Source organism: Equus caballus, chromosome 15, assembly GCF_041296265.1.
Source record: "Equus caballus isolate H_3958 breed thoroughbred chromosome 15, TB-T2T, whole genome shotgun sequence".
Classification (NCBI taxonomy): domain Eukaryota; kingdom Metazoa; phylum Chordata; class Mammalia; order Perissodactyla; family Equidae; genus Equus; species Equus caballus.
Genome location: NC_091698.1, coordinates 49,538,876 through 49,563,458, shown reverse-complemented (window position 1 = coordinate 49,563,458; position 24,583 = coordinate 49,538,876). Strand labels below are relative to the sequence as shown.

Genomic DNA, 24,583 nt, shown 5'->3' with positions numbered 1-24,583 from the left:
GGATTGTTTCTCTTTGCAGTTCCCTATTCTGATCTTCCACCCTAGTGAGGGGAAGAGGATGTGATCATGCGATCGCCAGCAGACGGGAAATTGTGAAAGTGACTTCGCTCTAGAAAAGCAGCCCACAACTGCCTCGGCTCTCAGAGGAGGCTGAGCTTCTGCGAGGACTCATCTGAGAGCAGACCCCGCCACCTGTTTGTCCCTCCGACATGGAACCGAAGCGGATCAGGGAGGGCTACCTTGTGAAGAGGGTAAGCGGAAGTGACACCTTCAAGAGTTGTCACTGGCGATAGGGTGGGGAGGATTGGAGTCCAACTTCGGACTCTCTACCGCTCATCTTAGGAAGGTTTAGTGCTGCACCGACAGGGTTGAAATAGGAGAGCATTGCAGCATGTAGAATGTTGGAGAGGAGGAAGCCAGTACGTGTTCTACCTAATTCTGGTTCTCAAAGGTGAACTAATCCAGCTCAGGCATCCGCACAGCTTGATCTTGTGGGACTGAGAATTGCAGGCTGCAGAGTCTGCAAGGTGGGAGCCTAAGCGAAACCCCTCATGATTTAGTGCATCCTTTTCAAGAACCACACATGTGTGTTATGCTAGAAGACTCAAACTCTTCTGCTTTGGAGAGACTATTCATTTGTTATTTAAATTGCCCACCCCCTCTTTTTTTTTTTTTTGGAAAGGAGGAAGAAGAAACTGATTAAAGATAAGGTGATATAATAGTATAGTAATTGTAGCTTATTTCTTGGGCCATCTTCTTAGAATTGTTGCATTGAAAACTTAATTGTTTCTATTGGGCTGAAATCGCTTCATTCACATTCTTTGTGAATTTATATGCCGTGCCCTTAGGGTGGTAGATAGATGCACCATTTCAAAGATTAGGAAATAGGGACATAAGTGTACTCAAAAATGCTTTGTCTTTCTGGTACGGCATCAGGAAACTGAATTTTGTTAACACTGTTGGTTTTTTTTCTGATGGTGGGCATGTGCCGCGTCACTGTGAAACTCCCAGGGTGGTGAATTCACACACAGAGCTCGCTGGTATCCTGTGGTCAACACCCCTACAAACCAGTACACTCACGCTGATCTAAGTGAGCTTAGAATGTCAGAAATGAACTGAAATCAGTACATTCCTTCAAATGCCCAGCTTTTTAATTGAACAAGCACCTAATGTGAATGTTTTAGGCCATTCATTGGTTTAACATTTTTGCCTAAAATATTCTACTTCTAGGGACGTTAAGGAGCACATTTTGCTGCCTGATTCTGTTTTGATTTAAAGCTGAAAGGGACCTTAGGTTTTCTGGCGTCATCCCCTCATTTCCAGAAGAGGAAACTGAGACCCAGAAGTGGGTGACTGCCCAAAGTCACATGGCTGTTACAGGGTTGGGACCAGAAACTGACTCTCTGACTCCTGGGTTTCTGACTTATGGCACTGAGCTCTTTTCAATACACCAGGGTTTTCTTAGAATAAATTTAATCTGTTAGGGTTTGTAATCTTTGTATGGTAGTGAGGGTTATGAATGGATGCTGGGGAATAAATAAGCCCTCAGCTGATATTTTCTCTCGCTAGCCATAGTTTGAAACATCCTTTGGGAAAGACACACGTATATACACAGAGGCGTATGTAGATTCTTTGCAATAGGCACCATACTCTCTTTGAGAATTAATGATAATTAATGTTGACATTTCTTTCCTGATTGCTTGGGCTAGTATCTTGAGAAGAGCAAGCGAATGGGAACATTTTCTACAAAGGTGTTTTTTCTCTTTAACAATTAACACATATTGCAATAAAATGTATTGTTTGCATACTCATATTTAAAACTCTATAAATCACACACGAAAAATAGAAGACTAAATCTCTGATAAGTGAGGCTGCCCCACTAAAAAATGGGGATGAAAGAGTTAGGGTTGCCAAGCATATGGACTTAAATTAATAAATACTTTTTAATCCATGAGACTAATTCTCTCAGGACATGGCTTATAAAAGTCAGTTTAGGAAATGTAGCTAGAAAAGAACCATAGTGAATGAAATTTCATATCCCTATTTTTACAGTTTACATCTTCTGTAATTTTCATGTCTATCATTTGCATCTTCCATAGTTTTTCCATTTTTCTCCAGGAGCGTTTGAACTCCCTGTTACAGCATAGTAAGATTCTCTAACTTGTCCTCTTTAAAAAATGCTTGGTTCAGAAGTATTCCCTTTGTCAGCTGCAGAACTACACCTGAAGCCAGAATTTCCCAGCAAGGTGCTAAAGTTCTTAATTTCGTTAGACATTAAGTTTCTTTCAGTTACTTTATCTATGTGGATTAAAACTGTATGTGTCAGGAACCTAGCACATGGTAGAGGCTATTTTGGTGGCAATCATTATTAGTATCAGTATCGACATACTTCACTTCAATAGTAAGGGTCCTCTTCTCAAAGCTAATGGGGATTTGTACTGGTTCCTGGATTGGTTGCCAGCTTAATAGTGAAGAAAGGACCATGACAATCTTTCTCTAACAAGGGTGTGAGATGCCTTGACTGTGGGTATTGATGTCAAAGCATGACAGGCAATGGCATATGAATCTCCTTCCGTTTATGTTTTTTTCTCATGCAGTTTAAGATGCCTGGGTGGTGATGAAGAATATCTTTCTCCTTATGTCTTGTTATATGAAATAATTTTAGGAGAAAAAGGTGTTTTGGGTGGAAAAAATACAACATTAGAAAATGCTTGTGCAAGGATTTTGTCAAGTCAGAAATCTTGGGGTCAACAGTCAATGGCATTGACTACAAAATGGCTATTCTTGGGGCTGGCCCCGAGGCCGAGTGGTTAAGTTGGCGTGCTCCACTTCAGGCGGCCCAGGGTTTCACCGGTTCGGATTCTGGGCGCTGACATGGCACTGCTCGTCAGACCATGCTGAGGCAGCGTCCCACATGCCCGAACTGGAAGGACTCACAACTAAAATATACAACTGACTGCTGGAGGGATTTGGGGATGAAAAGCAGGGGAAAAAAAAAAAAAGATTGGCAACAGTTGTTACACAAAGAGCCGTGCCTATCTATGTTCCATGTGGCCCTCATGGGCTCGGAGTGCAGTGATTTTCTTTCCCAAAGCACTGTTGTTGTGGTGGGTGGTACCCAGGAGAACCTCATGCCAGAATGACATCACAGGATTGCCTACAAACTGTGTAGTCTTATCTGTCTATGTGGTTACCATTTTTTGAGCACCTACAAGCTAAGCCCCTTAAGTATATTATCTCATTTAATCTTTACAACAATGGGAAGTAGGTACTATATTATCTTCATTTTACAGGTGAGGAGACCAACGTTGGGAAAAATTAAGTAACTTGCCTAAGGCCACACAGTCTGGATGAGGCAAAGTTAAGATTTGAACCCACATCCCTAAGATTCCAGAAATCATGCTGTTAAGTGTTCTGTGCCATTTCTCTATTGCTCACCTAATATGGTTTTATTGAGAAACTGTCCAACCTGAAAGAGTCTATTAATGTAAAAAGTGTACTACTGAATAGATTAGGTTCCTTGCCTTTTAAGAACTTAAATAGGCACCAAATGACCATTTATCTGGCATGCTATACAAGTGATTCATGGATCTGGCTGGAAGACTAAGTGAGAGGATCTACGATACAGAAGAGATAAGAACTTAATTTAATGCAACATCAACTTAAAATAACATGTCCCATGAGTGTGGGAGAATAATGATACTAACTCACAGTTCTGCTTTAGTTAGATACGTAATTTTGACGACAATGTCATCTTCCTTTGAATTCCAGCTATGTGTCAACGTATGAAAAGAGAAGTTTGTGGGAAAGGAGAAGTTAAAGGAGGTGTCTTCAGTCCGTGGGAGGTGCCTGGGAGGGGTTCTAAACACCAAAATCAAATTGCCTCACCCCTCAGCAATGAGTCGTGGCTTTCTTCAGTGAAGCTGCACGTACACAGGAAGGCGTGCCCCAGTTGGTACATTCATCACACTAACTAGAGTCATCGCTCAAGGTCACTCTCTCCCCTGTTAGACTGTGAACTGTTTGAGAGTAGAGTCTGCGTCTTGTTCATTTTTATATCCCAACACTCAAGGAGCTGCTCTATCATTATTTGTTGATTGAACACGTATCAAAGAAAGAAACTTGCGTAATATAGACTCATCCAAGCCAAGGAATCAAGGGTCCATATTTATAGTAATTTTAATGTACTAAAAAATTTCCAATGGGGTATTCATTTTCAGATGATCATGTTAAATCTGTTTTAAGATTTATTTATTTTTAGCTTGTGGGTGAGACCCAAGCGTTGGCAGGGGCATCTGGAAATAGAAGACTAAAGGGATAGTAGGCACCACAGGCTTTCTGGAAGGGATGTGTAGAATCTCAGGGGTGAAAGGAATGTTCACTGTTTCAATAAGTATTTAATTGAACTTCCCGTCTGGAGCCTGCATTTCTTTTACTAATCTGTTTTGAACAAGCATGCTTGAATATCTCTTGTATCAGGGAACTCACTAATTTAAATTTCTCCCTTAAATTGTGCAGCAAACTGGATTTTCCTGAAACTTTTGCCTGTTGGGACTTCAAAACAATCTATGACAATGTTTCACACCTTTGAAGACAGTCCGCTTCTGCTCTACCTGTCCCTTTTTTTTTTTTGGCAGGGAAAGAGTCACCCTGAGCTAACATCTGTTGCCAATCTTCCTCTTTTCATTTTCCTACCCAAACCCCGAGTACATGGTTGTATGTCCTAGTTGTAAGTTGTTCCAGTTCTTCTATGTGAGCTGCTGCCACAGCATGGCAACTGGCAGATGGGCGGTGTGGTTCTGCGACCCAGGAAGTGAATCCGGGCCATTGAAGAGGTGGTGAGCACTGAACTTTGATCACTAGGCCATCACGGCTGGCTCTGCCTGTCCGTTTTTGGGCTAACACCTAGCCAGTTCCTTCTACAATTCCCCAGGACAGATGCCATCTTGTCACTCTCTTTTGAACAGGCTCCAATTTACCTGCCGTTTTCAGTTTCCCTGAACTCAAGGTCGTTCTCGAGGTGCACCTGATAAACAGAGAATTACAAGGAATAGGTGGTATTTATTGGGTGCTTGCCATGTTCTAGTATTGCCCTAAGCAATTTACCTGGCTTATTTTCTTTAAACTCTCAATAATCCTAAGAAATAGATAGTAGCATTATCTCCCCATTTGCCAGATGTCAAAAATAAGTTTTAAAAACTTGCTCAAGGTCACATTACTGGAAGGTGGCAGAGCTGGGATTTGAGCCTGGGCCATACAGCTCCACAGCCCATGGTCACCCACTGTTTAGGTTCCATTTAAAGTTAGAACAGCACTTTCCTCGCTTTAGATCCTATGTTTCTATTTAGATAGAAAATAACGACTCTAGAGTTTCTGACAGCCCACCTCAAACTGCTGACTTATAGAGCCCCTTTTTCTCACATGCCCATTTCCCCAAATCTTCACCAAGACATTTTATAAATATTTACAAAAAAAATCTCATTAAAGGAAAAGAATATGTCTTACTTAATTCTAATTTGCATTTCTTTGAATGCTGTTGAAGCAGTGCATTTTTATGTTTATTGGACCCGGAAATTTCTTCTTTTGAGAATTACCTGTTGGTATGCTGTGCTCATTTAAAACAATTGAGAGTGTTTGTATATTTCTTTTTTTTTAAAAGATTTTATTTTTCCTTTTTTCTCCCCAAAGCCCCTCAGTACATAGTTGTGTATTGTTAGTTGTGGGTCCTTCTGGTTGTGGCATGTGGGACGCCACCTCAGCATGGCTTGATGAGTGGTGCCATGTCTGTGCCCAGGATCCGAACCAGCAAAATCCTGGGCTGCTGAAGGGGAGCACACGAACTTAGCCACTCGGCCATGGGGCCAGCCCCCTGTATATTTCTTATTGATTCTAAAGAGTTTTAAAGAATACATTAAGGATGTTAACCTTTAATTATATGGTAAGATATTATTAATATCCACACATTTTTATTTGCTTTTCAGTTGTGGCAGTTTTTGGTTTTTTTACTGTACAGAAGTTCAATTATTTTATAGAGTCAAATATGTTGCCCTTTAAGATTTCTTCTTTCGATGTCATACAATGTCAGACTTCTCTGCACTAAGCTATACCAGTCCCGTGATGATGAGCAATTATTCACTGGGAAACTTTAAATCTGACCCAGCATCTAACATCTGCCCCTTGAGACACGTAATCGTATAGGTTTTGGTCTATAATGGGAAAAAATAGATGGATGCTATATATATATATATGCATAAAATCATAAAACATATCTGTTATATATGTGTAAAATCATATAATGACGTGATTTATGATTGAGATATATATGATTTTATATATATATGAGATTATACGTATAACTAGCTAAGTGCCTAAAAAAATCGATTTAGATTCCAGAATTACTCAAAGTTATGTAAGAACCAAAATGAAGATGGCGTGTGAAGGGAAGTGGAAAGAGCATAACATTGGGAATCAGGAGGCCTGGATTGTAGTCCCAGTCGTATGTTAACTGGTCAGGTGTGCTGGGCCTGGTCCCTTAACTGGGCCTCAAGTTTCTTCCCTACATGATGAGAGTGTTCATAGATGATCCTCAATGCCTTTCCAGCATGGACGTTCCATGATCGCACTTCCAGAGTTGCTCCTGGGTGAGCACCAAGAGGATCGGAGACAGAAAGGGGTAAATGTAAGGGTAGCCGAGGGGAGGTGCTGTCAGGTCTCTGGACTGAGAAGCTGGCGGCTGCAGCAATGGCTGAGAGGAGAGAGATCACCCATCATTCCATCATTCTAACCTAACTAACCACTACCAACCCTGGAGGAAAGTTTCCACTTTATAGGTGGTCCTAGTTCTCTTGTTTTACAGAGTATCAGCCTCCTTCGTGTGCATAATGACCTTAAATCCCAAATGACACATCCTCCGCTGAGTGCTGAGTGAGCTGACAGACCCCTGAGGCTACATTTGAATGAGGAAAGCACAAGCTCGTTTTGAACAGTTGGCTCCAGACTAGCTTTATTTTAATTGTCAGTAGAAGGAATGCGGTGCTGGCTGACCTCTCCCAATTTATCCCAATTGCAAGGTCAAAAGCCCTGAGTGACTGGCAGTTATTAACCTTTGATGGGCCTGAGGTAGAACATAAAATTTTAGACTTGAAAGGCATTTTAGCAGTCATCTAGACCAACTTCTTACTCCTAGCTTTTGAATATATCTTTTATTATTTTTAGTTATTTTAATTTTTTATTAAAGAGACGTCTATATATTTCCCTAATAGTATATCCCAAATTTTAATATATAGTAGTGTCATGTGTTCTTCATGAATTCATTAATTTTTCCCAATTATTTTGAAAAAAATTCAAACCCACAGAGAAATGGGAAAAATAGTATGACTACCTAGATTTATTAATTTTTAACACTACTGCATTTGCTTTATCTCTCCCTATCTCTATATTTTTATATAAAGATACACATATATTTTTATGCTGAGCTATTTGAGAATAAGTTGTAGACATCATACCACCTCATTCCTAAATACTTCAACACGTATCTTCTAGGAATTAGACATTCTGCAGAGTTTTCCAAGTTGGATGTACCATTTTGCATCCTGCCAGGATGTATGGGAGTTCCAGTTATCATCCTTGCCAAGTCTTGCTTTTCTCATTGTTTTAAAATTTTAGATACTCTAATGGGTGTGCAGAAGTATCTCAGTGTGGTTTTAATCTGTATTTTCCTGATGAATAATGATGTTGAACACATTTTCAGAGGTTTTGTGGATATTCTCTTTAATGAAACGTCTCTTCCTGTCTTTTGCCTATTTTAAAAGTAGATTATATTTTTCTTATTGATTTGTAGAAGCCCTTTGTATTCTGGATATGAGTTTCTCTCAGATAGATGTAAAACAGAAAGGCATTTGATTGAAATTACTTCATGTGTTGGTATAGTGTCTGACCTTGCCCGTTTTTTGAAAAAGGGAAAAAATCCAGTATTATTATGGATAGTTATTCTGCCTGTGCAGAAAACAGACAGTGTGTTTTAATTAAAAAAATTTTTTTAGTAACTAAAACAAAGGAAACAGTTGGACAAGCAACATGATACTCCCACAAGTATTTATCATCTTTACACAAATAGTCTTCCTTTTGGGCAACTGGACCTTTATACAGAGGCTCTTTGTATTTTCAGATAAGCAGCAGGATCTGCTGGAAACTGGATGTTAATTCTATTTTGTGGTAGTCATGATGAGCTGACATCATGGGTCCAAAGATGAGAGGCAAAGAACCCTAATCTCTTCCTTTCCCAAAGCTCTCCCAAAATATAGACAGTAAAGAGAGACTCTCTTGATCTACTCAGAATGGTTAATTTATGGCTGCAGGGGCAGGTGGCATTAACCCAAAGTGAAAACTTTTTAAGTAAGGATTTTCCTGAAGGCTACATTGCCATGGATAACATCACTCTGGGAGAACAGACCGTTTTGCAAGTGATTTTCATACAACTTAGCCATGCCCATGCACAAGGCTGCTCTCTGAGTTTCTTCTTGACATTTATATTTGGATAAAATGCGATTAAACCAAGGGATGGAATCAACTGCAGCTGGCATGCCACATTTATGGTCTCCATGCCCATAGTTGACACAACTACTGGATCGTGACACTTTTCCAGTGAGTCCAGCCTCAGGCATCAGCTATTATTCAGTCTGAGTTGGCACTTGAGATAGAATCTATCTGTCATTCCCACGTTGAACTGAACACAATGGGCAGGGTTGGGAACAGAAAATAAGCCACAGAAAGTCAGCCTGAAATGCACAAGAAGGAGATAGGAACCATACCATATTCCCTTGGTAACAGCCTATGAGAGGCTTATGGGCTGATTATAAACGTGTATTCATTTTATCTTTAAATTTTTTTTTTAAGTTTCAGCAGAATGGCAGTCTCCTTCTCCCCTGAAGTCTGCTTTCCTAGCAGCCTGGTTACACAAATGTGGGTCATCTGCGTCCACACTGGCCAAAGCTAGGCTGTTTACCAAATCCTGCACCAGCTATAGAATAGTTTCAGAAAACATTATTACACAGCTCTTTTGTTGTCATTGCAGGGGAGCGTGTTCAACACCTGGAAACCCATGTGGGTTGTATTGTTAGAAGATGGAATTGAATTCTATAAGAAGAAAAGTGACAACAGCCCCAAAGGAATGATTCCCCTGAAAGGAAGCACATTGACTAGCCCTTGTCAGGACTTTGGGAAAAGGATGGTGAGTTGACATCACTAAAACAATGAATGCCATGTCAGGTACTGATCTTTGAGCTTGTGCATAGCCTACAATGTGAATGGTGCTCCTTGGGCCAGTCCTTCTCACCACAACCCAAACTCCACTCTGGGCCTTTGGGTCTCTCTTGGCCAAGCACTTCCAGAATGGGGTTGGGTTCAACTACTGTGCTTCATAAGGGACCTCAGTCCCTTGAAAAGAGTCATTCCTAATGGGATGTTTTTTGATTTTCAGTTTGTGTTTAAGATCACTACGACCAAACAGCAGGACCACTTCTTCCAAGCAGCCTTCCTGGAGGAGAGAGATGCCTGGGTTCGGGATATCAAGAAGGCCATTAAATGCATTGAAGGAGGCCAGAAGTTTGCGAGGAAATCCACCAGGAGGTCCATTCGGCTGCCAGAAACCATTGACTTGGGGTGATTTTCTTTATTTGCTTCCTTCTACCCCTTCTTCCCCTCCTCCCCTCTTTGAGGAAATCTCACAACAGATCCTGGTCCAAGGCTTGCTTTGGTCCCCTGTGAAGGCTGTAGCCGCTCTTCTGGGTCGACACCGGCTCTTGGAGTACTAAGATGTTTACCTGGGTCTGAAGGAGTGATCATGGCTTCTCCAATGCCTGAAAGCTGAGGAGAGGAGGCTAATGCAGTATACATTCCCTCATTTTGGGTAACCTTGTCAGAGAGAAAGACAGAAAGAGACAGAGAGACAGAGAGAGAGAGAAAGAGAGAACTTATTGCATTTATGAGGTAGCCATGGTAAGTTAGTCTTGAAAGAAAGCTTCAGGATCTCTAGGTAGGTAGGAAAAGACAGGGGCTATGTGTCCAAGTAGGTAAGGTTTCAAGGTGGCCCTGGGGAAGGCGGAAGCTTGTGTTCATGGCCAACCTCTCCAAGGTGGCGATTCCCAGAGAGGACCTGCCATTCTAAAATGCTTCCTACTCATCTGTCTGTTTTCATCTTCATGTAGTGCCTTGTATTTGTCCATGAAAGACGCTGAAAAAGGAGTAAAAGAACTGAACCTAGAGAAGGACAAGAAGATTTTTAATCACTGCTTCACAGGTAAAAGGCCTTGCAAGTCTGAATTGGGGCAGCTGGAGAAGGCAATATGGAGTTCTAGCTCAGCCTTATGTGTGGGGTGGGGGATGTGGAGCATGGTACATGGATGAGGTCATAGAATGCAGAGCGGTGAACGTGAAAATTAAACTTCCCCAGCATGGAAACAGAAAGAAGGGTAGAAAAGAACTTTGCTGTTCAAGATAAATATTTGTAAGTTCCAGCTATGTCAATCAAAGTGACATTTTTTTTCAATGAATGGCATTATGTTGAAATAGACAGAGAGTTGAATAAGATGATAAACAGGAATCTAGATATGCAATGTAAGATTTAAGTGACAGTGTTAGGGATGTCTGAGGTTTCACAGGGTGAGACATTAAGTGTTATGAGTTTAGGTAGATGGTGCATTGGTTAAAAAGATGATCTTTGGAGCAAGACTGCTTTGGTTCAAATCCAGGCCCCGCAACTTACTAGCTGGAAAATCTTAAGCCAATAACTTGCCCTCTCTGTGCTTCACTTCCCTTGTCTATAAAATGGGATAATCATTGTGCTCCCTCTTTATTGGCTTTCTGTAATGTGTTTAGAACAGTGCCTGGCACACACTCAGCACCATACGGTGCAAGCTCTCAATGTGGTTATTATGATTAAGAGGTCACATATCTGCACAGACAATCAAGTCTGTAAGTTCAGAAGGAAGAAAAAACTCAGGTGGTTGTTGGGATGAATAGAGGTAGTGCCTAAATTTCACCCCAAAAGATGGATAGAATTTCACTAAGTATTTGTGGGAGGGAGTTCTGATGAGGAGGTTGAGCAGAGGATGCTAAGGACAAAGTTATGGGGCAGAGATATGCAGAGTATGCATTCAGGAAAAGAAAATGACCAGCCTGCTAGGGCTGACGGTTTATTAGAGAGTAAAATGAGACATACAGTTTGGGACTGGGTTTGTCAGATGCCAGGCATGGCTTCCTTATGCTGACAGGAGAGGTCCAGAGGGGAAAACTCTGAGAAGACACAACGGATGTACAATCCATTCAACAGATAATCCATGAAACTGGGTCAGGTCAAGGTCAGGAAGGTGGATGGGTAAAGGGTGTGACCTGGGGTAACAGAGTAGTCTCCCATGGGAATTCAGCCTCAGAGAGTTAAAGGAGGAGTCCATTAACATCAGAAAAGTCAGGGTTAAGATTTGGGGTCAAGATACCAAGCCACCGGCAGTGGTAAGGGAAACTGACAAGAGCAAGGTGGGGCCCCAGCTCTGGCAGGCCTGAGGTCATAAGACAGAACCTCAGGCAAAGGGAACAAGGAGGGCGTTCCAATGTAGATCAGGGCACAAGGTCCAGGCCAGCCTTGTTTCTTGTGTAACATATTAGTCCCAGAGTATCAGACCAGAACTTCTTAAGTTCTTCCCGTTGAAGTTCATGTTGGGTTCTAGAAATGCAGATGGGGTTGAGCTTTCATGTGAGAGTCAGGTGGTCTCAGGGGAGAGACGAGTCTACAGCAGAGGCTGGGACCCAGGCACTGCTGACACGTGATGGAAGACCTTGAATGTCAGGTGACAGGGCAGCTAGACTGAACGTGCCTTTCAAACTTCAGCATGCCTGGCTGCACAAGTATGGAATCGAGGGTTAGGACACTTAAGTGGAGGCCCATTGTAGGTGTAACTCAGGCTCTAGGTCACTGAACTCTCTGAGCCTTAATTTTCTCATCCTTAAAAAGGAGGTTTGCAATTACCGCACTACATCTTCTACTGGGTCTCGGTGAGGATTAAAAGCAGAAACGCAGTATGTTAGTTTGTCCTTCCAGAGAAAGCAAAGTGGGCAAAAGCCTTTCGTATATGAAATGCATGGAAGGCTCACTAACCAGCTGCTCTCACTCGTGTTTCAAGGATGGTATGCCTATTGCCCTTGCTTGGATGACCCAGGGCTAGCTGCCTGTTATGTTGGCTCGCGGGTTGGCTATGTTTGTAAAGAAGATGCTGCTTTCATAGGAAGCTTTGTTGTAGCCTGCTAATAATCAAATTGATGGGTCAAATTCATTTTATTCTCTTTGTAGTCCTCTCTTGAGGCAGAAGTTTGATTAAATGACTTCTCCAGGTCCCTGCTAGACTCTGCAAAGGTGTGACACTCAGTGCAAGAGATGTCGTCAAATTTCAATTTAGGACATACACACTGATCATATTATTTACTGCTTAAAAACTTGGCAATGGCTCCTCGTGGCCAAATTTCTTAACGCATCATCAAAGCTCTCTCCACTCACTCTGTGCCTTCCTCTGCTTCTTGCCTTCTTTTGCCTTCCTTCCACCAACTCCTCCTCCTGCTCCCAAAGGGGCTGCTTCATGCCTGTGTGCCTCTGTTCACGCTGCTGCTCCTCCAGCCTGTGGGGCTGTGCTGGTTCCTCTCAGCCTCTGCCTCATGTGCCTGGCAAACATCTACTCATGTTTTAGGCCTGGGCCCAGTGTCACTTCCTCTATGAATCTTTTCTGACAGTGCACACACAGCCTTCCTTCCACTGCCCACCTCTTTCTCATCTTCCTGAGCATTTGACCCAGTAGCTCCGCCATACTGACCCACAGCGGAGCACTGGTTACCCTGGTTACAACAGTTACTTTCACCCGTCTCTCCCTTCTAGATTCCCTGAGGGAGCCTCCCCAATACCCATCACAGTACTTAGCATCTGTTAGATGCTTAATAAATGTTTGTTCGTTAATGCAATGAATGAGTGAGTTAGCAAAAACTGTTTCTGTAAGGCATGCATTGCTCCTTAAGGAGCATGTAGATGTTTTAAAAACATTTTACACGATTCCTTTTGTTTCCAGGTATCTGTCCCATCGATTTCATTTTTCCTTCCTGAAGGAGGGAGGATGAGAGAAGTTAGACACTTGGGTGCCCTGGAGCTCTCCAAGGGTGCCTGCCAGGGGCTTGTTCTTTAGTGAAGAGAGTTAACCTTCCCTCTGATGGTCTCATCCAGGTAACTGTGTCATTGATTGGCTGGTTTCCAACCAGTCCGTTCGGAATCGCCAGGAAGGCCTCATGGTTGCCTCCTCCCTGCTCAGTGAAGGGTACCTACAGCCTGCTGGAGAGCTGTCCAAGAATGCAGCAGACGGCATTGCTGAAAACCCTTTCCTGGACAACCCAGATGCCTTCTACTACTTTGTAAGTCAGAAAAGCTGCCTGTTTTTCCTCCTGTAATGGGAGCTGCCCTCAGCAGACTCTAGGTTGATTTCAGTTCACATCCACATGTGTGAAAGGAAGGGCCCAGCCCTGCAGAGAGTTGGGAGATCCCTGGCTTGAGTCCTCCCCCTCCACAACGCCTACCACCTCCAGTGAGTCAGTTTAAAGGAAAATATTACCTACTTGAGTAGTTTTCTTGGAATTAACTTTTTAAACTTTGCTGCGTCTATTCTTCTAAGCAATAATTCTTTTATAAAAACCTATTACACCCTAGTACCTGCCAGGCACTCGCCTAGACAAGGAGATATGGCCATGAAAAAAAAATAACAGGCAAAACTGGCCCTCAGGGAACTTTCTTTCTAGAGGGTGATCTGTAAATTCACAATGTCTAGTTGTATTTTTCCAAATATACATTAAAATACATGACTCTACACAAACGTGATTATCCTCATCCCCTCCCCCAATCACCTTGTTGTACCTCCCACGGTCTGCCTACCACAGACTGGGAAATGCTATATTACACAACACAGATGCAGTCTTGGGCACGTGAGAAATGCAGCAACAGCGGATTTCTAGGGGAATTTTGGCAGCTTTGTTTCTATTTGGGGTCAGAGCACAAAAGTTAGGAAGCTACTTAAGAGAACCATCCTTCTTACGAAAATAAAGTGAATGTCTCAGAGGGAGTTTCATTTCACTTTGGGGGAAGTTCCGCTGTCAGAATTTTTTTTTCAGGCCTTTGATCTGATAATTTATAGCCATTTAGTTGTGGGATTCTAAAAATACCCATCACAGTGGCTCCTCTTCCTCTGTGTGAATCATTGCCCACCGATAGCTGAGCAAGTCCCAGCTCCCTCCTGACCACAGAGGATGAGGCTTGACACACGCTCTTGCTCTTCTCAAAGGAGAAGGGGCTGAGGCCTTAATGGAGAGCGTGTTGCCCAGTGTCATAAATTGGCCAGCTCTGCTTTCAAGGGTGTGGCCATGAGCTCCCAAGAGAAGGAAGGCTTTGAAGGAAGAAATATGCTGAGCTAGACTTAGAATATAGCTTGGGAAACCCAAGAAAATGAGAGGGTATCAACAAGATCTCACTTAAGAGTGCATCTAGCAACAAGACACAAGCATCTAGAAATAAGAAAAAGGAGGAGGGGAAACGAGCTAACCAATGACAACCTTTAAAGTTCAGATTAGTTGACGAACTGAAGGAGGAAAGAAAAAGAGCTGCCTTCCCTGTGGCTGGAGGGGTGGGGAAGGTAGAGATGGTCCAGGTAGCCCTACGCCTAAAATCAGTAACGTAAACTTGCTGTTTGGTTTCCCAATAGCCAGACAGCGGGTTCTTCTGTGAAGAGAATTCCAGCGATGATGACGTGATTCTGAAAGAAGAATTCAGAGGGGTCATTATCAAACAGGGATGTTTACTGAAGCAGGTGAGTGGCCACCACTATTCTCTTCTAGCCTTTGCTCCTTACAGGTCCTTTTTATTTCTAAATGACCAAATGGTATTTCCTTTGGCCAATAGTCAACTAGAAAATGAAACCCATAGGGTAAAAGATAGACAAATAGCTAAATAGATGATCGAAGTGGCATTAGGTCAGAATGACTAATGCAGGCAGGGCAGAGATGCACCTTGAAATAGGGAAACTCCTCTTTTATCAATATCATGGGAACAAGACATATTTGTTGTTTGTTTTTTTTGAGGAAGATTAGCCCCGAGCTAACTGCTGCCAAACCTCCTCTTTTTTGCTGAGGAAGATTGGCCCTGAGCCAACATCCGTGCCCGTCTTCCTCTACTTTATATGTGGGACGCCTACCACAGCATGGCTTGCCAAGCGGTGCCAAGTCTACACCCGGGATCCGAACCAGTGAACCCTGGGCCACTGAAGTGGAACATGCAAACTTAACTGCTGTGCCACCTGGATGGCCCCTATCATGGGAACAAGAAATGTTTTAAGAAAAATATTTCTTAAATATTGCCCTTTTCATTAGCTGGAGGAAGTCAATCGGCTAAGAGATGCCATCCAAAAGACAGAGATATTTCATAGTAAAAGTACCTCCTCTCTGCAAAGTACCCAGAAAACAGAACAGGCCACATCCAGAAGAGACACATCATATACCTTTGGGAGCAAGGAACTGCCATTCCAAACTATAGGTAGGACATGCCTGAGACCACAACCAGGGCATGCCTGAGGCCAATTCTTCAGGAGTAGCAGAAGACAAAGGTCAAATTCAGTCTGAGGGCACAGCCTGAATCCTGGGAGGACATCAAGTGCAGTTGCCAGGTGCCCACAGGTATAGGTCACTGTCAGTCTGGGAGGCAAGGGCTGGGGTGAGCGGAGAGTTCTAGTTAGTTCCCAGGTGCCGAGGCATGGGATGCTAAGAGGTGAGACAGCAGAAGATGCTGGGGTTGTTTGAGGGCCAGCACCTGGGAGAAGAAGAAGTCGCAGGAAGACATGGGAATATTCAGGGTGAAACAAACTGATACTAGCACGTGGTGGCATAGAGGCCAAAGCTGCTTTATAGGGCCAACATCTTGCCTTCCTGGCTGTGCTGTGAGCTGTCTTAAAGGCACTGCTCAGTATATAATAGAGAACCTGATCGCCACAGGAGATTTCCGTGCACTGTTTATAGACCCCATGGGACTGAGAGATTTGACTTATCCCATACAATAGGACCCTTAATCATCTTAGTGACTAATGAAATGGGCGAAGAGGGAAGAACCAAAGCAGAGCATGTATTTTCATTTTAAAAGAAGGATTTAAAGCTAGTGGAGACTAGGAACAGATACAAATTTTGAGTCTCGCTGGGGGAAGTGGAATATTAGTGTTGGAAAACTTTAACGTTAGGTTTTAGGAGAATAGGGTCCTAAGAAATAATACAGAAGGACTTAGGAAGAATTCGGACTGTTCTAATAACTTTTTACATCGGGGGCCGCTGACCAGATTCAAGGCAAGGCGCAGGGGCAGGGCTGACTTCTCTGGGGGAGGCCCTGGCTGCTCCTCGTTGGTCCTGTTACACATTCCTATGTCTGGGCTCGCTGACTACAGGCACTAGAAGGTGGGTGTAGGAGTAACTTGGGAGGGAATTTCATTATTTCCTTATGTTGTTGATTCCTTCCACAGTTCTATGTTGTCATCAGCCATTAATGGCTTCTCTTGAGTTAGTGGATCGGACAAACCCTAGTCAAGAATAGAACCCTGGGGGCTGGTTCCGTGGCTGAGTGGTTAAGTTCGCGCGCTCCGCTGCAGTGGCCTAGGGTTCAGATCCTGGGCGGGGACATGGCACCGCTCATCAGGCCACGTTGAGGCAGCGTCCCACATCCCACAACTAGAAGGACCTGCTACTAAGATATGCAACTGTGTACAGGGGGGGTTTGGGGAGATAAAGCAGAAAAAAAAAAAAAAGAATAGAACCCTGAGAAAACTGAACGTGAAGGTTGGGAAGGGGTTGACAAAATCTGGGCTGGACTGGAATCACGTCTGGGTAATGGAGACCCTGGATGGTCAAAAATTGGCTGAGGTTTATGGGTGTCCGCGTGCGTGTTGAAGATAATGGGGACTGGAAGCAGGCTTACTCTTGTGTTTTCCTTCGCCTTCCTTTGCCGGGCCTTTGATAGGCACAGTTTAGCCTTAGCTAGCCCAATTGGTGCACATTTTAATCCTCCAGGGATCTGTTAAAACTACATCCTAGGCCAATTAAATCACAGTCTCTGGATTTTACAGCTCCCCGAGAGATTCTGTTGTGTAGCTAAGGCTGAGAACATCTGAACTAACCTCTTTCTCAAAAGCTATTGTATCCTATTATCAAAACCCGGCTATTCAAACAGTCATCCTTATAAGCCTCCTTTTGACATGAAGAAAACAGAAATCTATGTGCCTTCAGGAATGTTATTCTTTTCCAATATTCTTTCCTCTAATGTTTTTGAGGGGGAGACAGAACAAAAAATCTCTTCTACTTGAATTGATGTTTCCTTTAATTTTTCCAATCTCTTAGCTTAGTTGTTTACGACCTTGGTGCATATCAACTGAGGGAGTTAAAAAAACCTTCCTCTTTAGGTGCCACAAAACTAAATCACCCTTGTGCCTACCACTAGGAGTTAGCTAGGGTTAACCCACACCGAAGGCGCAGCATGAGAAAGGACAGCTGTGTGCCACACCTCACGGTGGGGAAGGAGTTATGTCCAACTGGAGCTCAGTCCCCCCCTCTCCCCCTCCACTCTCCCTGTTTCTCCCATCCTAGAAGAAACAATTCTACCTGGAGGATGTAGCCAGTTTGAGGATGAATGATATTGGATTATACTCAATATAATCCTTTTTTATATAATTCATTCTGTTATGATAGTGAATAAAATATTTAGTTTCTCAACCACATGTGGATTCTTTTATGGGGAGGGACAACGTGTTATATGTGTTTTTCTTATATCTGCTGCAGAGTTCAGCATCTTCTTGGTCTATAATAGGCAATAAACATTTGTAGAGTGAGTTAAATTGAATGTAAGTAGATGACTTGGACAGATCAGCAACAATTCTTGGAACCCCAAGCATGCATGCATTCCTCAAAATCCCTCAGGAAATAGTCATTAAATGAAAGATGGCCAGATACCCACTTACTAATATTAAATTCTTCAGTGCATCACATTGTGATGCCTGTGAGGGCTTAAAGAGAGTACGGTAGTTGGCCATGGCTGACTGATTTCACATCCTCCTGTTATCTTCCTCTTTCATGGATTCATGAGGACTTGGTATTCACCCAGTGATTGCGTAAGAGAACACGACACGTGTATCTGCAGGTCAGGAGGAAGCGATGTGGGGCAGAAACGTTAGGTTCTCATCTTACGGGCAGCATTAGCTAAGGCAAAAAGCAGGAATTCATAAAAAGTATTTTAGAAATTGACGCTTTGCAAAAGCCATTCTGGCTATGATATTGCAGACAGAAATATTCTCTGTTCTCCTATATGACTCTCCAGGTTTCCTGGCTCCATTCTTCAGGCAAGTAAAAGGCTCTTTGGAGATGAGTTCCTCGAGCAAATGCTCAGCCAAATAACTGTAGACCCATGCTTGAAAGCTCTCTTTAAACTCCTCTGACTTGGTGCTGTGAAGGAGGCACTGTTTGCTAAGATCACATGTTTCATTGCTTTCTGTACAAGCACAATGAAAAATATTGGAAAATTTGCGTATGTATGTGCTTGTCAATATGTGTCAATTTGTTATAATTAACAAATTATATTCTTTGTATTGGAAAGATAGAAACTATACATCTTCTAATCTAATTTGTTTTGGCTTTTAGAGTTTAAGTAATTTGAGTTTCTTGTGGGAAATCATAGAATCAGGTTTACCATGACATTAAAAGAAACCGCTATAAGCTAATTGAAATAACTGAGTAATTCAAGGTAATTACAAACAGATATCAAGGCACAGTGCTGGGCAGTGGAGGAACAAAGATAAACAAGACACAAATCTTGCCCTCAAAACCCCTAGTCCAGATGATGGCAGTGTTTAATTCTGTTGGAAAAGGCCAAGTCCTATTCTTTTCATCATGTCTGTCACAGTAACTATTCCTTCCCATTTCATTGCTGCTACCTAATGTTAGTCCCTTAAAATTTTATGCCTGGGTTGTTGCAGTCATTTCTTAATGACCTCCTTTTTACCTTGTTTTCTTTCCTTGGCTCATCTTTAACCTTGCCAGCTGGTCCATCCTGTATGTTTTCACCATATTAATCTTCCTAAAATGTGATTGTAATTTTTTCACTTCTCCCCCAAAAGCCATCAGTGACAACTCCCACCTTTTATTTTTACTAAGTCTCTTTCTACTTTTCCAACCTTGCCTCTGCTGCTCCTCATGAACCCTGCCTTCTAGCCGGAAGGTCTTATTCACCAAGGTCTGCATATGCCTTGTGCATTCCCACTGCTGCTTTTTTCTTGTCAGTAGTCTTCCCATCCACCTCCTTCTCACCCGTCTAATTCCTCTATGCCCCAGGTGGATAAGTATAGGTCTTTATGAGCTTTCTTTGACACCCCCAACCCACAATTACCTATCTTTCATTTAATTCTTTTGAAACCTATTATCTATATCAATTATTGGATTTGGACATTTGATATTTTATATTTCTACATAGGTTATAAACTCTTTGAAGAGCAGGACTGTGTCTGAAATCTCTTTACAGCCCCTATATTACCTAATGTAGTACATTGCGTATAGTATTGTTTTATTCATATAATGCTAAAGCTGGAAGACAGTCTTAGAAATAATTTAATCCATAACTTAATAACAATCCAAATTGTACCACTGGCTCTGGTACTATTACTCTGACAAAGATTTGCTTGGGGCCTGGTTCTCCTAGAGTTAGGATTTCATCTTTCTTCTCTTTTTTTCAATTCAGCACGGATTTATTACATTGGTACTGTGTGTACAGAGTGATGCTAAGAACTCATCATTCCTTGTCTTATGTTGATTCTGGATACAGGGGCATAGGAGGAAAAATTGGAAGGTGAGGAAGTTCGTTCTGAGAGAAGACCCTGCATATGTGCACTACTACGACCCTGCTGGGGTAAGATTCCGTGGTTGATAAATCTATTCCACTAGAAGCCCCCACTGCACCTTCTCACTGGGCTTCCCATTCCCCTTTCTGCTCTGTTGATGTCCCCTTTTCCTCTTTGCCCTCCCACTTTTTATCCTGCCCTCCTCTGCCTTTTCCTGTCTCCTCTTATGGCAAAGGTCTGAGATCTTAGGCTTTGAGGTCAGCATAAGCTCAGGCATGAAAAAAAATATCACTGGATTGTCATTTATTTGGTCAGCTCAACATAATCTTTTTTTGTTTGCCCCAATCTGATATTTTCAGAGGAGCTCAACCAGTCCAACACTTCGCTCTTGGTTTAATATGCAAAAAAGTGTTGATTCCTCTTCCAGGCCGACCTGGATGAGAGCATTAACTCCAGCCGTTTGGGCTGTTGATTATTCAGAACAGGGCTTTTTCCTCAATAAAATGGGCCCACTCTTGAGTGTAAAGACAACTCCGTCTGTTCTGGTCCTCAGGCTCTGCTGGCAGTGTAGGGCTCTGATTTCTTCCCGTGAGGGTTATACTACTATGTCAGCTGCATGGGGCTGAAAAGCTCTGGAAACACGCAGCTCTTCTCTCATGGGACGTGGAGATTCAGCCTCTCCACCTCCCCTGCCACTTCCTTCCGAATATGAAGCTCAGAGTGACTTGTGTCTCCTCATCCAGCTTTCCCGGGTAAACTGGGGGGCGGAGGATCTGGAAAGGGTTTCCTTTAATCTCCTTCTGCTCTTATCTATTTTGGGGGCCTGATCTATACCAGAGTGACTCTGTGTGGCTTTTGCACCAAGAAGATAAGGTTGGTTTCCAAAGTACATACACTGTGTACACACACCACGGTACAGTGTACGTACTTTGGAAAGATAACGAAGGATTCATCTCTCTTCTAGGGGGAAGAGCCCCTGGGAGCGATTCACTTGAGAGGCTGCGTGGTGACTTCAGTGGAGGGCAACCCAGATGGTAAGAATGAATTTTTGTTTTAGGGAGGTGTGTCTACTCAGGCTCCCTTCCCACACCTGGACATCCAGGGCCAACAGGAATCAGTCGTTCACTCAATCAGGCAGAAGCATGAAAGCATTTCTATCTGAAAATTTGGGAGAAACCAAGAACTGTTCTCTCCCAGCTGCTGCCCTGGCTCTCCCCTGGGTGCTGGGGAGTTGGAGTGGCTTTGTGGAGGCCCAGAGTAAATCCTTGAGCAATGTGGAGAAAGATCCTTCACACCGGAACCAGCTTAGATGGAGAGAATTGTTACCTCCTGACACCTGTAATTGAGCCACGACACTCCTTAAAGGGGGCCTTTTACATACGCACATCAGGGAATCTCCCACAACACAGGGAACATGGGTGCAGCGAGGCGGTGTGGGGAGTGGAAAGTGCGCCTGGGTTGTAGGGAAGTCTGTGCAGTCGCTTAGTGGCAGGACCTTGGCTGGATCGCCTAACTGATGTGGGTCTAACTCATCCTCAGAGAATGAGGGGGTCACACCAGAGAACCTCTGGGTCCTAGGTCACAAGCCTGTGATTTGGTGCATGGAATACCCATGCTGGTGTAGACTGGCTCCTCAGGTGCGGGATGAGTGGTCTCACTGGGGAGGTGTGGTTTAGACATCCAACCCCGGTTTCACTCCTCACTTTGGGTTTATGATATTTTAGAGGCTGACAGGAAAACACTACAGCTGCGAAAGCCTAGATTTTTACTGCCCCTGCGTTGACTCACTCGCGTCTGCACACAGAGCTATGCTTTAGTTTTGGGGTAGGAAGCGTGCTGCTTTTTGGTTTGAGGTGGATGTTTTAAGTCTTGTCACAGTCTTGGCCAGTTTACTGCCTTCTCGTTTTTCAGCAGAGACTCTAACTTAGCTGTGATGAAAATAAGTTCAGGCTATACTGGTGGTACTGGCAGTGGGTCTCGTGTTTTTTTTTTTTTTTTTTTAATATATTAGGGTCAGCCCTTGGTTTATATTATGAGCAGAGGAAAGGTGCTCATTAGACACTATTAGAGGTTACTCATTAAACACTATTGGTGTGCAAAAGTGAGGAATTTGCTTCTAAATTATTAAAGAAAATGCCTTGTTCAGTGTTTTACTTATTTCTTAAGTGTACACACACACACACAATCATACTATGCACCTATCTATATAAATACAATATTTATAATTATACAATGAATATACATATGATCATACAATGATGGCAAGTTTGAAAACCACATATTTCATTTTCTTAAAACACTCAAAAAACAGGGATTTCACTCCTTACAGAAGGTGGGTGAACCAGGCAACCTTTCTGGTGCCCGTGTGCACTATCATTCTCTTGCTCTTTCACCAGGCAAGAAGAGTGAAGAAGAGAACCTCTTTGAGATCATCACGGCGGATGAAGTTCATTATTTCTTGCAAGCGGCCACCCCCAAGGAGCGCACCGAGTGGATCAAAGCCATCCAGGTGGCCTCTCGGACTGGGAAGTGAGGGCACACCTGCAGCTCCTCATCACCCTCCCAAGGGAACTCCACGGATAAACTCGGTCCAGGGCCTGTCCACTTCTGGTGACAAGTCAACGAGAACGGGCCCAGGGGTGGGGAATTTTCATCTGCAGGGGTTCCGAATGTAACTAACCACATGCCGCGTGATGTTCACCTGCCCAGACCACATCGCTCCCTTAAGTCTTTCTGCCACTCTCCACACCCCACACACAAGCTGTGTGGCCTGGTGTGCTGCTTAATCTCTCCAGGCCTCAGGTGCCTTTTCTGGAAAACACAAGAGTTGAACTAGAAGATCCCTGAGGGCCTCCGTAGCTTAAAGACCAAAAGCCCTGTGATTCTAATACCCATGGAAGTCAAAGTGCTTCCAGTTGTCCAGCTGATGTCCCTCCTTGGCTAAGTCTTAGCCCTCAGAACCTGAGACAACTCTTCTCTTTAAAACTGTTCCCAATCCGTCCTAAGAGTACTAGGCAGAAACCTCTTCTGTTCTCTTTCTCCACCTTGCTTTGTTCTTGGCCACGAGATCACGTATCAAAATGAAGGAGAACTCTCTTCTTCCTTCCTCACTCCACCCAGAAAGCTGCTGAGAGCCAGTGCTGCAGTGGTGACTTGGGTTGAAACCTTCTATCGCTTGCTCCACCCTGGACAGTTCTGTCTTCTGAGAAAAAGACCTGGAAAAGCCAAGAGTAACTGAGGGTCCTTTCCATGCCTTGCAGTCACTCAGCCTAGTGGTATTCCACTCTCGCTTGAGGCTGATCTGAGAAGAGACTATCTTTGCCCCCTTCTGGAGCATTTCTCTACCACTTATAATTAGAAGGAGGAACTCCAAATCTTCAAGATTCTGTTTCATTTGGGTGTTTGCAGAAAAAAGTGGGCAGATGGGTTTTCTCCATGGGTTCTCTCCATGGGTGGTGGGCCTGGGCACCTGGCTGGCTAGTGTGTCCCCTGCAGCTGCAGAGGAGGCAGGGCTGGACCACAGGCTGGCAGATTGAATGATGGGTTTATATGAAGACAGCGCTGAAGGGACTTCAGTCCATTCAGAGCTCGCAGAGGTGGCCCTGAACATTGTGAGCACCTTCAGTTCTCCGGGTCATGACACTGTGATTGTGCCTGAGCTTTAAGCGCAAGCTGTAGCAGCTCCTGCTTGGCCTTTGAGGGGCCTCATGAACCCACCAACCAGGGTGGTCTGACCTAGATTCAAACCGGGTACCTGTTTTCAGTTTTTGACCTTGTCCACTAATAAGTGATTCTAATCCAAACTTGCATGTGTGTGAAGGAGTATTTTCCAACTTCAGATTTTTAATTGTAAGGTCCCCGTGAGGAAAGAAGAGTAGGAAATTCTTCCTGATTTTATCAACTCCTTTCTTTCCCTCCTCTAATTCCACACAATTTCCATGAGACTATTCCTGCTCCTCGATGGCTTTATCAATGGCCTAATGATAAAAGACTGTCTTTTCTCTGATTCTTTAATCAACTGTCTCTTAGAACATGCACAGTAGTTTTTCTACATTCTGTGTGAAAAGTATTTATTAATGTGGAGTCGACTTTATGTTTTGAAATAAACATGACCAAGTTTAGTGTCTTTTTGGTGTGATGACTCTGAAGTTTTGCCTCACATTAGTGACTCTCCTTTTCTATAACCTACTTGCACTTCCTGAGGATGATACCATCTCTCATCTCTGAAATCAGGCCCATGACTTATGATTTTCTTTTTAGCAAAGTGAGTCAGGGAATAATAAAAATATGGGGGAAATAAAGATAATAAAGATATATGGGCAGCATATATTCCCTATTCCCTAAGTCTATATCTCTAATTTTTAATTTGCGAGGTCTTGTTTGTAATGTTCAGGCAAGCAAAAGAGTCTGTAAATGGTCCTTAACTATTAAGGATACAGAAAACTATTTACATTAGGGGAAAATAAGTTTCTTACTGAAGGACTGGAAGGTATGGTTGAGGAGGATGTGCACTGCTCAACTCCAGGAGGCACTATTCACATTGTAGTCTAGGTGACTGTTACTCCTTAAGATTTGCATTATACAATGTGCACATTTGTAGACAGTGGTCTGCAGAGAATGCAAAGCATCATTGTGGCTTCCTAACATGG

General features: G+C 43.2%; 1 protein-coding gene across 1 annotated transcript; it reads left to right on the top strand.

Annotated features, from left to right (window-relative positions):
* On the top strand, window positions 1-24,060 carry PLEK (pleckstrin). Its single transcript, XM_001492113.7, has 9 exons — window positions 1-251; window positions 9,074-9,229; window positions 9,479-9,660; window positions 10,206-10,297; window positions 13,259-13,443; window positions 14,781-14,885; window positions 19,919-20,002; window positions 20,899-20,968; window positions 22,331-24,060. Exons 1-9 carry the CDS (start codon window positions 210-212, stop codon window positions 22,465-22,467), a joined length of 1,053 nt encoding a protein of 350 aa, XP_001492163.1. The 5' UTR covers window positions 1-209; the 3' UTR covers window positions 22,468-24,060.
* Window positions 24,061-24,583: the final 523 nt, after the last annotated feature.